The sequence below is a fragment of the Calliphora vicina genome, chromosome 3 (genome assembly GCF_958450345.1).
Source record: "Calliphora vicina chromosome 3, idCalVici1.1, whole genome shotgun sequence".
Taxonomy (NCBI): domain Eukaryota; kingdom Metazoa; phylum Arthropoda; class Insecta; order Diptera; family Calliphoridae; genus Calliphora; species Calliphora vicina.
The window spans coordinates 67,866,712-67,879,588 of record NC_088782.1 but is presented as its reverse complement, the minus strand read 5'-3'; the positions used below and the strand labels follow the sequence as shown (position 1 = coordinate 67,879,588).

The window sequence follows — 12,877 nt, the reverse complement described above, 5'->3', positions numbered from 1 at the left end:
AAGATAATTATAAAATTAAACAGAGTATCATGTGAATCAGATGGTTCCAATAGAAAAATAACAAAAGGAAATGTCAAAATGGTTGTGTCGTTGCCTATTGAAAATTGTATTTTTTCTCTCGCTCTGGAAATCACAACCATTGAAAACTTTTTTGACTATCATTTGTTGCATATCTGTAATAATCTGTGGAGGCATACGTCAAACGACTGAAAGCCAAAAAAATTAGAAAGTAGACAAACATTTTTAAGTTCGAAGGTTGGGAAACGTTAGAGAAGGAGGATGACTCAACTTCAAACGGACTGTTGTTTATGCGGAAATCATAGCGAATGAAGGACAGATAATAGTGGTCTAAGAGACTGAAGTACAATTTTAAAACAAAAACAATTAAGGCTAAGCCGAATCTTATATACCCTTCACCTTTGTTGTGGATGCATTATTATTTTTTATAATTATTATATATGTATGTACATTGCCCACTTTCAGCGTACAGCATCCTAAATTTATCAAGAACACAAAAAACAACAACAACGCCAAACGAAATAAAACACCAAAAGCAAAAACAAAATACGCAAGGCAATGAAACCAACACACATCCAAACATACGTTTAATTGTATAAAAAACAACAACGCCAAAAGAAACAAAACACAAAAGAAAAACAAAATAAGCAAAGCATGCACATCCAAACATACGATTTGTTGTTTTTTTTGTCAAAAAAACCAACACACAACCAAAAAAAGTTTAGTTGTATAAAAAACAACAACAACGCCAAAAGAAACAAAACACAAAAAAAAACAAAATACGCAAAGCTTGCACATCCAACCATAATTTTGTTGCTTTTTTGTCAAAGCATGCAATACATTGTGTTTTTTGATGAAATTTTCAGAGGTTGTCTCGGATTTTTGCTCATATCTCCGTTATTTATGGACGGATTTTGCTGATTTTAAATAGCAAAATTCTCGAAAGTATGTCTGAGATCCCGGAGATATCTGGGGACTTCAGAAAATTGATTTCAACAGACAGACAGACGGACATGGCTTAATCGACTCCGCTATCTATAAGGATCCAGAATATATATACTTTATAGGGTCGGAAATGAAAAATGTAGAAATTACAAACGGAATGACAAACTTATATATACCCTTCTCACGAAGCTGAAGGGTATAACAAGCTAGATACATATATATTCGGCTGTCCCGAATCTTATTAGATTAAAAAAGAAAATAAATTATTAAAGTAATTATTAATAATCTAAAATTGGAAATTAGTTCTCGAACTGTTAGCCGTAGGGCAAATGAGCCCTTATCGCCCCGTGAAAAACCTTTTATTTTTAAATGTAATACTATTCTCCTTTTGAATGATTCCATATACAAGATTTGTAAGACGGCCGAAACGAAAAATACACAAATAAGACAGTTAAGTTTAACGGTGACAATATTATGGTGTGGGCCTGTTTTTCAGGGCAAGGAATGGGTCAAATTTATATAAAAGATATTATGACTGGTATCGGACACATATGCATTTTAAACGTTGTTATGTATCCATACGCTTAGGAAAATATGCCCTTTGAACAGAAAAACAATGTAAAAATCAGTTGGAAAATGGCTGAGCAAAATACAGTCGGCTATCATTTGTATGAAAAAACTGAAATTATCAAAAAACATGTTATAATAAAATTTAGCATAACTAATACCTTTTTTTATTGATTTTTATTTACTTGTGTATTTTGGAAAGTTACTGGAATCGAGTGGTGAAATCATATTTGCAATATATTCAACTGTTTTTATACCCTTCACCTTCGTGAAAAGAGTATATATAAGTTTGTCATTCCGTTTGTAATTTCTACAATATAATTTTCCGACCCTATAAAGTATATATATAGCGGAGTCGATTAAGCCATGTCCCTCTGTCTGTTGAAATAAATTTTCTTAAGACCCCTTATATCTTCGGCATCCAAATCTTCAATAATTCTGTCAGACATGCTTTCGAGAAGTTTGCTATTTAAAATCAGCAAAATCGGTGCACAAATGGCTGAGATATGAGGAAAAAACCAGGACAACCTCGATTTTTGACATATATCTGGATTACTAAGTCATTAATATAGACAATATAGATATCTAATGAAAGATATTTCAAAGACATTTACAATGACCATAGTAAGTTGGACCTACAATGGGTCAAATCGGAAAAATATTTTTTAACTCGATTTTTTTTTTTCACCAAAAGTTTTTTTTCGCTAAATATTAAAAAAATTTAAAAAACAAAAATTTAAAATTAAAACAAAAAATTTTAAAATTTAAAAAAAAAAATATTTTAAAAAAGCAATTAGTAATTTTTTTTCCAAAAAATGAAAAGAACTGAAAAAAAAAATAAATTTTATTTACCTAAAAATATTTTAAATTTTTATTTAATTTGGTGATGGGTATATAAGACAACCGAATATAGCTCTCTTACTTGTTCATCTACAGAAAATTTTTTTCAAAATCCGCGATGCGTTGAACCACCACAAGAATTAAAAATTTTCCAAAAAAAAAGGATGCCATTAAAAAAAAACCTTCAAAAAATTATGATAACCGAAAAACAAATGAAGTGACCTGGTCACAAACGAACTCTAATATACATACATACTATGTAGTGCCGTTTTTAATTAAAATTTTATATAATAACTTAATTTTTTTAACAGCTCTTCTGATAGCAAAAATACTTTTTTAATTACTTTAAGGGCTATTATTACAACTTGTCTTTAAGTTCACAATAGTAAAAGTTAACTTTTACTATTGGGAACTTAAAGGCAAGTTGTAACAATGACCCTAAGACGTAAAGCAATAAACAACTAAATACACTTTCAATTAAAATTTAGTGCCTAAAGTTAATTTACAGAATTGAAAATCTATACAAACATAGAAAAACTTTACAAACGAAGTTAAGATATTTAAATGTGCTTATTTAGTGAAAATGTTATTTTTATAAGTTCATAGATATACAGCCCAATTATGAATAAAAATTCAACGGGAGTGTTTTCCCTTTTCTTCACATTTTTCATATTTAAATTCAATGTTAAAAATAAGAAAAGGGAAAAAAACTCCCGCGAAATTTTTATTCATAATTGGGCTGATAATAAATAATACAAATATAGAAATATACCAATCAAAATACATATTTTGCATACAATATTTACATGATTCCATTGGATTTTTTTTGTATTTATATCAAACCAATAAAATATGCTATATAGGTACAAAATATTTATTAAATACATCAACACATAGAAGATATATATGATAATTAAATTATGAATAATTAATAAAATCATAAATAACTTAAATACATATTAGTGCTATTAGAGCGCATTTAAAAATAATTACATTCTTAAGGCAAAATGTTTTTGTATGTTTAAGACAATTTTATTCTAATAAAGCAAATACCTATACATATATTAGAAAAGTTGAATTAAAATATTTATTTACATTTATTTAAATAAAAAAGACTTGAAAAATGTGGCTTAATTGTCTACATATTTCATATCTATATAATTATATTTAATTTCAGTTTTAGATAACAAATTGCAATGTACTTACTGAACAATCTAACAAAAATCCATAACGGATTCTAATTTAAATTTACATACTTTTTGTCATTACGGTAATTGACTACCCTAAAATACAACAATGTGCATAAAATGTCTATTTTCGCTCTATCCTATTCTCGTTGCTCTCTGTTTGTAAGCGGTAAATGTGTAAATAAAAACAAACAACGGCTGATTAATTCTGAAAATATAAGTACTACAACAAATTTTACGTGTGTCGTTTTTTATCTATCGAAAAAATTCAACGTCATGCCAAATACAGATTAAACTTGCTGTGTATTATATATGTATGTATTTAAAAATATTTTTAGTTTTATAATCTGATCAGTAGTACTTAAATCACTTCCCTAAAAGTAACAATGTCTGGAAAGCGCGGTATTGATTTCTTGAAAAAAGTGGCGAACTTTTATTCAGTTAAACAAAGTGGACACGACTCAATAACAAAAGCGGTAAATTTTATATATTCTTTAGTTTTAAAACAAATTTTTTTCATTATTACTTTTTATCACAAAATATGAACTTTGGCCTATAAGAAAGGCAATGAAAAATTTATAATTTGAGACAAAAACCAGGACTGATTCCTTAAATAGGTAGTTGTTGTTGTAACAGTTCGACTGTAACCGATTGTTCTTTCCTGGGGAAAAAACTTTCGGTTCGTACAGCTGTCGCTGAGTTGGCAATCTTTGGCCGAATATGATTCGGGTCGTTGCGGAACGGAGATCCAATTGTCGTGGGAACGCTAGGTAGTATTTTGGAACTGTTTGGCTATGAAACTTGTAGAAAACTTCAACAAATATTAAAGGCCTTAATTATAAAACATTTTTAAATTTAAACAACGTTTTAAAATCAAATTTTTTATGGAAATTTTGCTTTAAAACATTAGCGGTATTCACAATGTAGAGTACTTGGCCTGGTAATGTAGTAAAAGAGCACAACATCAAAAAAACTAAAAACAAAATACATTCGAATTGAAATGTTTGTCAATAAATAGCTTTTCTGCTTTTTTACTAGGCCAAGTACTCTACATTGTGAATACCGCTATTGTTTAAATTTAAAATTGTTGTATAAATATGGGGGTAATAATTTAGTATTTTTAAAAATAAGTTATAACCATGACACCGGAATCAAATAAAAGCATGTTTTTACCTTTGCGTCGTCTTATGAAGCCTAAGAATTTTAGCATGAATTTGTTATTGCATATTTTGCTTTTAAGAGCATATTTTTCCATTCATTAGTTTTTACAGAAATTAATTAATTTTTTAATTTAATTAGAAACAATCACCCTTATCGTGGTTGGCGTAAACGTCTTACGCCTACGACTGTTTCGTACTAGATTAAAGATAAAATGCAAACTGTTTCTTTAATCTAGTACGAAACTGTCGTAGGCGTATGACGTTTACGCCAACCACGATAAGGGTGAATATTTTAGATTCTACATTCGAATCGGTGTAAAACTTATTTTTAGCCAGTGGGGTTTGTAAAGGATTTTCATTAGATTGATCTACTAGCTACAGCAACATAAAATTCAAACACTTGAATTTATAAAAAAAATCGTGTTGATTAAGGCTTTTTTTTCGAGTTTAGAGCACGATTTAAATTATCAATTCATTTAAATCTATGTTATTTAAATAATCATATTTTACTATTGTTAACACAAGACCACTATTGTAAGCACAAGAACATATGGGAACATTTTCCATGATAACGATAATAATATGTACGCATATTTTCAATCCAATTTAATTGTTAAACTTTATTATAGTTTACTGTTACAGGTGGTGGTGATGGTCGTTGTATTGGAGAATTTACCGTAGCCAAAGAACACTTAAATGCCAGCGGCAGCTTACATGGTGGATATACCGCCACAATTATTGATCATGTAACTACATATGCATTAATGTCGGCCAACTCTCATCCGGGGGTTTCTGTCGATTTGCGTGTAAGTTATGTTTCGGCCGCTAAAGAAGGAGAGGAAATAATTGTTGATGCTAATACCTTGAAAGTGGGTAAAAAAATGGCCTTTATTGATTGTGTTCTCAAAAAGAAATCAAATGATGCGATTGTGGCTAAAGGTGGTCAAACAAAATTTGTAGATTTTAAGGAGGAAGTTTCTTTTTAGAGCTATTGCAATGTAAATTTAATAATAAAAATAAATAATTAAATAAATACAAATTAAATTATTATATTATTAAATACATAACTTACGTTTTTTGTTCAATTGCTAAAAATGTATACAAAATTTTTGAAAAATTGCAAGTTTACCCTTAGATTAGGCACAGCCGAACATAGCCCTCTTACCTGTTTTCACTAATTTTTTGCTCTGGTATTACATACCCAAACCAGACATATGCCCGTAATTTCAACGATAGATATGTATCTACTAAACCATTTCCAATTGTATTTCAGAAATTTCAACATTTTAACTGAATCACTAAAAAATAGAGTTTTAGTTCAGAGTGGTATATCTCTATTTGAAATACATGTCAATTTACTTCGTTGTTAAATATATCTATTAGGTTTTGAACACCATGGATATCTGTTAGTTGAAATTACGGGCCATAGAGAATTATACATAGAGACGAGACACTCTGAATTGTCAAACAAAAATACAACAAAGCATATGTTTCACGCAACAACAAAATACATTGACTAACATGTATTTTGTTGTTGCAAGATATAGGTTTTTGACAACAGACATAGGTTTTTGACAATTACGTCTTGTCTCTATGTTACCCTATGTTACGGGCATTACTTGTGAAAAACCATGGTTACCCATTTATTTAATTTAAAAATTACATTTCCGTAAACCTGACAACACAATAAACTTATTGAATACTGTTTTTCATGTACACTAATCATAATCACAATTGATACATTTTTTTAAATAAAAAAGAAGCTAAAATTTAAAACTCCAAAATGTCTCTAGTCTACATAACCTATCACGATGAAAATATATTCGATGTGGACAAAGAAAAGGATTACAATACAACTCGTGAAAAGATTAAATACATTTCAAAATTTCGAAAAATGGTAAAAGAAGAAAAACAAGCCAGACATATTGTAGAATTGCCAGATAGGAAAAAGCTTCTAACAAGTGCCGTTAAAAATAATCACCAAACCATGGGTTATGCACAGACTCCAGTGGAATTACCGTGCAATTTTCTAAAGAAGAATAAAGGTATAAAATGGCAAAGATTAAACGAACATACGTGTCCACCCAAAAAAGAAATACCACCTGTTCCACAATTTTCCCTTTCTAAACCGAGTAACATAATCGAAAAGGAAGCGAAAAAGGAGTTGTTTAAAAAAGAAAAAGAGGATTTATTATGTCCTCACACTAGATATTTCAAGGGTCATGAACATAGAGCTAACTTTGTGGCCATTAATGTGGATTTAATTAAGAACTTAAAGCCTAAAAAGCCTCCACCACGTTATGTAGATACTCCTAAAGGTGATAGACATAATCTATTAAATACCGGATTGGTGCCACAATACATTTGTTCGAAAAATTTCGCTAAAGTACCATGTTATTTAAATGCACGCAAACAATTCCTTACGAAATTAAACGCTAAATGTGAAAATGCTCGTTTGGAAGCTGAAAATGCCTGTGTACGTCCAAATCGATTTATGGGAGTTAAAAAATTAAGTCCCGCTGAACGTCAGGATATATTAAAGGTAAAAAGCTTGATAAAATATAAAATGTTTTATAACTAACCCTTCTTTCAATATCTCTTTTTAGGGTCTTAAAACAAACTTTGCCGAGTTGTTTAAAGCCTATCAGGGTTTATCCTTGTACACCGATACGGTAGCAAAGAAGCTGCACAAGAGTAAACTTGAAAACGATTTACGTCAATTGGAGCAAGATATTTATTTAATGGAACACAATCCTGAAATATATGTATCTGAATATTAAACCAATATTTTTAACTTTTTAAAGCTTTTATTATATTTAAATAATTTTAAATTAAAATCCATCATGCTTCAATAAAAATCTACAGTATATGCACCTAACGCACTCTTCAGTAGAAAATAGTTCCTGTAATTTAGCATCATCATCATTTCTAGCCAATGCGAAACAGTGTGGGCAACATTTGGTTTTGAACAGAGTAAGCTGAAATTATATTAAAAAAAATATGGGAGAATACAACAATTGCAAATTAATTTCTTTTAAGTATGTTAAATAGTATAAAAACTTAAAATATTCATAATACATACCTGAGTGCATGAAATGCTACATCTTTTAATTTCATGATCCTGCTCACATTTTGCAAAATTGTGTATGGGCTGGTTACACATCATGCAGTATTCGGTATATTTCGGGAAATTGTCGGTATTCAATTTATAGTTTTCAAATTCACCCACAATAAACAAAGTAAATTTGTCAACTGCCTTCTGTGGGGGAATCTCTTCGTCCTCACTAATATTGATCGATTGAAGAGTATTTAATAAATAACTAAATTGCAAGTGCATGCATATAATGGATAGTTCTTGAAATTTTGAAAGTTTAATTTCTTTAGTATGTAGCTGCTTTAAATAACGCAAACGGCTTAAAATGTGTAGCAACTGTACGGCGGGCTCTAAGATCAGGAGTTGAATGTGGGTTTGCGTTTTGATTTTTCTATATTTCATTCTGATAGAAATAATAATAAAATAAATTATAATTGCAAATAAACAGGTTTCAGATAAAACTTACTTTTGGTAGGTGGCCAATTTGCGTACAATTATTAATTTTATTTGTAGTTTTTGTAAAAATGCATCATTTATTTCAGCGGGGAAATTAATTTTCTCCAAATCTAAATGATTTATATATCTGTCCACTTCTATATTATTGAAAATATCCAAATTTATGGCCATTACTAAATCTTGTGCCACGTTCATATTTTTTAAATTCAAATTAATTAATTTGATAAAACTATCTTGGCTGCTTAATTTGCATACGTTCAGCAATGCACTCGTTTGTGAGAACTTTGATTGATGTACGTAATCTTTGTTGCGATAAAGTACAAACGACCATAGATTTTTCGATGATGAGGCTGCTACGCCTAGTATTTGATAATTAGCTGAATCAAATCCATGATCTATCGCTCGTTCTTCGATGTTAAGTTCTTCTTTGGTAGGACATAAAATCTTAATATATTTTATTAAACCAGTAATGGTGATGATAACAAATTCATTTTCGCTAATGTTTTCAATACCTGTCGATAAAAATTAATAAAATTAATGCATACATATGTATGTATGTATATTAAATTCATATGTAACGATATTTTACTTAATACTCACCAGTTATTTTAATGCCGCTTACATATAGAGTTGAACTTGATACAACAGCACCTTCTAAATCTACTCGATAAGCCAAAATATGTGCTGTTTTACAAAATACCACGAAATATGATCTCAAATCCTCGCTATAAGTGAATACAGCTTTACGACAAGTCATGCGATCTGCTTTATCCCACAAATAGTCAAGTTCTTGGAGACAACTATTTTCAAAATTTATTTTCACTAAACGAACTTTTCCTTGGTCACATCCTACCAACATAAGATTATTGTGCACAACCATACAAGATATACGATTCAATGATGTTTTCAAATGATATTGTTCCTCAAACTTGCGTGTTGCTTCCACATACTTAAGAGCTATTACATAGCCTGCAGCTGTGCCCAGGTAAATGATCATATCGGACGAATGTACAGACATTGCAAAACAAGTAATTATAAACTTATTTGTAAACGTTTTCAGATCATTGTATGTTTTTATATGAGTAGGCGATACTTTTGTGGAAAATACATCAGTTAATAATACATGTGATAAGTTTGTGTCCAACGATTTCCATTCTTCTGTGATGACAACTTTTTGATAAATTTCACAATAGCCATAAGTTGTTAGAATACAGCAGAAGTTAGTATTATTTTTAGTTATGATATCAGCCTGCAGAAATCGAGCTTTCAGGGGTTCTGTGGCACATTCTGCGGTGTATATAAGATCCAAAGCCAATTCTTGGGATTCATGTACAGTGCCCGTTTCGTAAATCTTAACTAGATCGATGTCTCTTATAATATCACTAATGGGCTTATCCTGGCATATTGTTATTTGTTTGTTACTGTATGGCATTAAAACCATAGTATCACAACTGTTCATTAATTCTAAAATGGTAATTTCATTCGAATTCCCAATTAGTATCATACAGTTACCATTCGAATTTAAACAGAAATCCCCAACGGAATCTAGTTTGAATTCTGAAGTCGATAACTGTGTTAATTTCATATTTGCCATTACCAAAAAATACTCCTCTAAAATACAACAGTGTATTAGCAAAATGTGTTTTATCTCTTGCTTCTTTCTGAAACAACAATGTTGATGCGAAAGTAAAAATCAAAACAAATAATGGCCGATTACCTGTAAATTGTTTAGTCAATTGTTTAATCTTTTTTTAAAAGTAATCGTCATGGTACATTTAGATTAAATTGTTGACAAAATTATTAGACTATGAACTTACCCAGGGTGCTTTAAAGACTTCCTGAACTTGCCCTTTAAAAATATTTTCTTTTTAAATCACTGTAACAGTCTGTGAAGCATTTCAAAAGCACACGTAATGTCGTCGTCTAAACGTGGTGTGGAATTTTTAAAAACTGTGGCGGATTATTGTGTCAAGTACGGTGGACATGATGTAGTAACAAAAGCCGTAAGTGTTATAATAAATATTACAAATTAGTTTTATAGAATTAAAATGAAAATAATTGTTTACAAATCGTAATAAGACACCAATAAAAAAAGTAAAAAACAGTTGTGACACGCAGAGACGTGGGCACAAGGCGAATTTACTAAGCTGGTCGTCAACACAGCAGATTATTTCTTAAATTATTTTATACGTTGCGTTCCAAGGTGCATTTAATAAGGTGCCATCGGCAGCACAGCTGATTATAGAAATAGCTCGCACAAATGTCAAACTGCATATATAAAAAATATTCGCCCGTACGTCCGTATGTCAAACTCTATATATAAAAAATAAGTGAATTCGCCTGTATTTATTTCAATTCGTCACTGCTGTCACCTTGTTAAATACGCCTTGTTGCGTTCCGTAATGAATCAGCTGCTTTGTTTTTAGCAAGGCGAATTCATATAAGGCGTACTCATCCCTACAACAAATACAATACAAAAACAACATACATTTTGTTTTTGCTTTTTACCCAATCTGTCAAAAAACACAAGTAAGGCGAATTCAATATTAAAGTGGAATTTAACAAAAAACTGGTGTAATATATATTTTTATTGCTTCATTTCATGTGGAGGATGTTAAAATGTTTGATGATGAGTTCAAACGCGTGGAGAAACAGAAGAAATTGAATATAAAACAACAAAAAAAGTGGACGCATTAAAAACACACAAATACAAACACACACATATATATGGCGCGCACCAACACAAACATAAATTTTGACAGTTTGGATAAAACAGATGATGATCAGCCTTATATGAATTCGCCTTGGTTTTTAGCAAGGCGTATTTAACAAGGTGACAGCAGTGGCGAATTGAAATAAATACAGGCGAATTCACTTATTTTTTATATATAGAGTTTGACATACGGGCGTACGGGCGAATATTTTTTATATATGTAGTTTGACATTTGTGCGTGCTATTTCTATAATCAGCTGTGCTGCCGATGGTACCTTATTAAATGCACCTTGGTTTTTAGCTTATGGGAAGTTGCAAGGCAAATTCCACAGATTCAAGGCGTATTTAACAAGGTGACAGCAGTGACGAATTGAAATAAATAAGGCGAATTCACTTATTTTTTATATATAGAGTTTGACATACGGACGTACGGGCGAATATTTTTTATATATGCAGTTTGACATTTGTGCGAGCTATTTCTATAATCAGCTGTGCTGCCGATGGCACCTTATTAAATGCACCTTGCACAGATTATTACAGATATGCAACAAATGACAGCTGTCAAAAAAGTTTTCATTGGTTGTGGTTGGCAGAAAGAGAAAAAATAAAATTTTCAATAGGTAACAAGTTTGAAATATAATTTCCTTCTTTTCAAACCACAACCATTTTCTTTTGTTTCTATTGCCATATTGCTGAAACCAGCTGATTCAAGGTGCATTTAATAAGGTGTCATCTGCAGCACAGCTGATTATAGAAATAGCACTCATAAATGTCAAACTACACATATAAAAAATATTCGTCCGTACGCATTTATGTCAAACTCCATATATAAAAAATAGGTAAATTCGCCTGTATTTATTTCAATTCACCACTGCTGTCACTTTGTTAAATACGCCTTGAGCTGATTCATATCTGTATAATTTCTGGCGATTTCATTACAGGTGACGTTAAAAAGCCAGCTGACTATGCTTTGCTCGATATGTTTTCTGACTTATATCTGTCAAAGTTTGTTTATTAATTTAAATATACAGTTTTTGTTTCTTTTAAGAAAAAAATTAAAATGTTCCCGTTAAAAATGTTGTTTAAATCCTTTTTTTAAATTTAGTAGTAATGTAAATAGTAATTAAATCTAATTTGTACATTCTCTTAAAGATTCGTGTTACTGGTGGTGGAGAGGGTCGTTGTACTGGAGAATTTACTATTACCAAAGAACACTTAAATCCATATGGAGGCTTACATGGCGGCTGCGCAGCTACAATCATTGATAATGTAACTACATATGCCTTAATGTCAGCTGATTCACATCCTGGAGTTACAGTCGACCTATATGTTAGTTATTTAAAAAGCGCTAAAGAGGGGGAGGAAATAATTGTTGATGCAAATACTGTAAAAGTAGGCAAAAAAATAGCGTTCATTGATTGTGTACTTAAAAAGAAATCAGATGGCTCAATTATAGTTAAGGGTGGACAGACAAAATTTGTTGACTTAAAATAAATTTAAAAAAATTATTGTGTTTTCTTTTTTGAAAAGTTTGTAAATGATAAAATTAACCCCCTGTCTATACCTGATAAATTTTTATCATGATACACGTCAAAATTGTTGTCAAAATAAAAAATTATTATGTATAGTCTCCATTTATTAGTATTAATGCTTCGTTATGACAAAACGTCATTAATTGTTATGATAAATATTTGTCAAATATAGACAGGGTTTAACTTGTCTAAAAACACGTATATCTGAACATAGCATTAGTCTTTTATAAAAAAATAGTTCTATTAGCAATAAATTTGTATATAACTATAAAGTTGTCAAATGTTTAATAAAATTTATTTAAAAAATGTGAAAAAGACATCGCAGAATAAAGTCTTTAATTTGAAACAGAAATGGTGTAAAATGT

At 30.3% G+C, this 12,877-nt stretch overlaps 4 protein-coding genes across 4 annotated transcripts; 3 read left to right on the top strand and 1 right to left on the bottom strand.

Annotated features, from left to right (window-relative positions):
• Positions 1 to 3,866: 3,866 nt before the first annotated feature.
• Positions 3,867 to 5,784, top strand: LOC135954116 (acyl-coenzyme A thioesterase 13-like). The gene is made up of 2 exons (XM_065504185.1): positions 3,867 to 4,033; positions 5,347 to 5,784. Exons 1-2 carry the CDS (start codon positions 3,944 to 3,946, stop codon positions 5,701 to 5,703), a joined length of 447 nt encoding a protein of 148 aa, XP_065360257.1. The 5' UTR covers positions 3,867 to 3,943; the 3' UTR covers positions 5,704 to 5,784.
• A 652-nt stretch (positions 5,785 to 6,436) lies between these two features.
• Positions 6,437 to 7,595, top strand: LOC135954356 (enkurin). Its single transcript, XM_065504500.1, has 2 exons — positions 6,437 to 7,259; positions 7,324 to 7,595. The coding sequence occupies exons 1-2, from the start codon at positions 6,501 to 6,503 to the stop codon at positions 7,495 to 7,497; spliced, it is 933 nt and encodes a 310-aa protein (XP_065360572.1). The 5' UTR covers positions 6,437 to 6,500; the 3' UTR covers positions 7,498 to 7,595.
• Positions 7,505 to 10,218, bottom strand: LOC135954355 (uncharacterized). Its single transcript, XM_065504499.1, has 5 exons — positions 10,085 to 10,218; positions 8,868 to 9,984; positions 8,278 to 8,779; positions 7,800 to 8,214; positions 7,505 to 7,695 (listed from the first exon to the last, which is right to left on the bottom strand). The coding sequence occupies exons 2-5, from the start codon at positions 9,859 to 9,861 to the stop codon at positions 7,549 to 7,551; spliced, it is 2,058 nt and encodes a 685-aa protein (XP_065360571.1). The 5' UTR covers positions 9,862 to 9,984; positions 10,085 to 10,218; the 3' UTR covers positions 7,505 to 7,548.
• Positions 10,131 to 12,587, top strand: LOC135954357 (acyl-coenzyme A thioesterase 13-like). The gene is made up of 2 exons (XM_065504501.1): positions 10,131 to 10,270; positions 12,133 to 12,587. The coding sequence occupies exons 1-2, from the start codon at positions 10,181 to 10,183 to the stop codon at positions 12,472 to 12,474; spliced, it is 432 nt and encodes a 143-aa protein (XP_065360573.1). The 5' UTR covers positions 10,131 to 10,180; the 3' UTR covers positions 12,475 to 12,587.
• Positions 12,588 to 12,877: the final 290 nt, after the last annotated feature.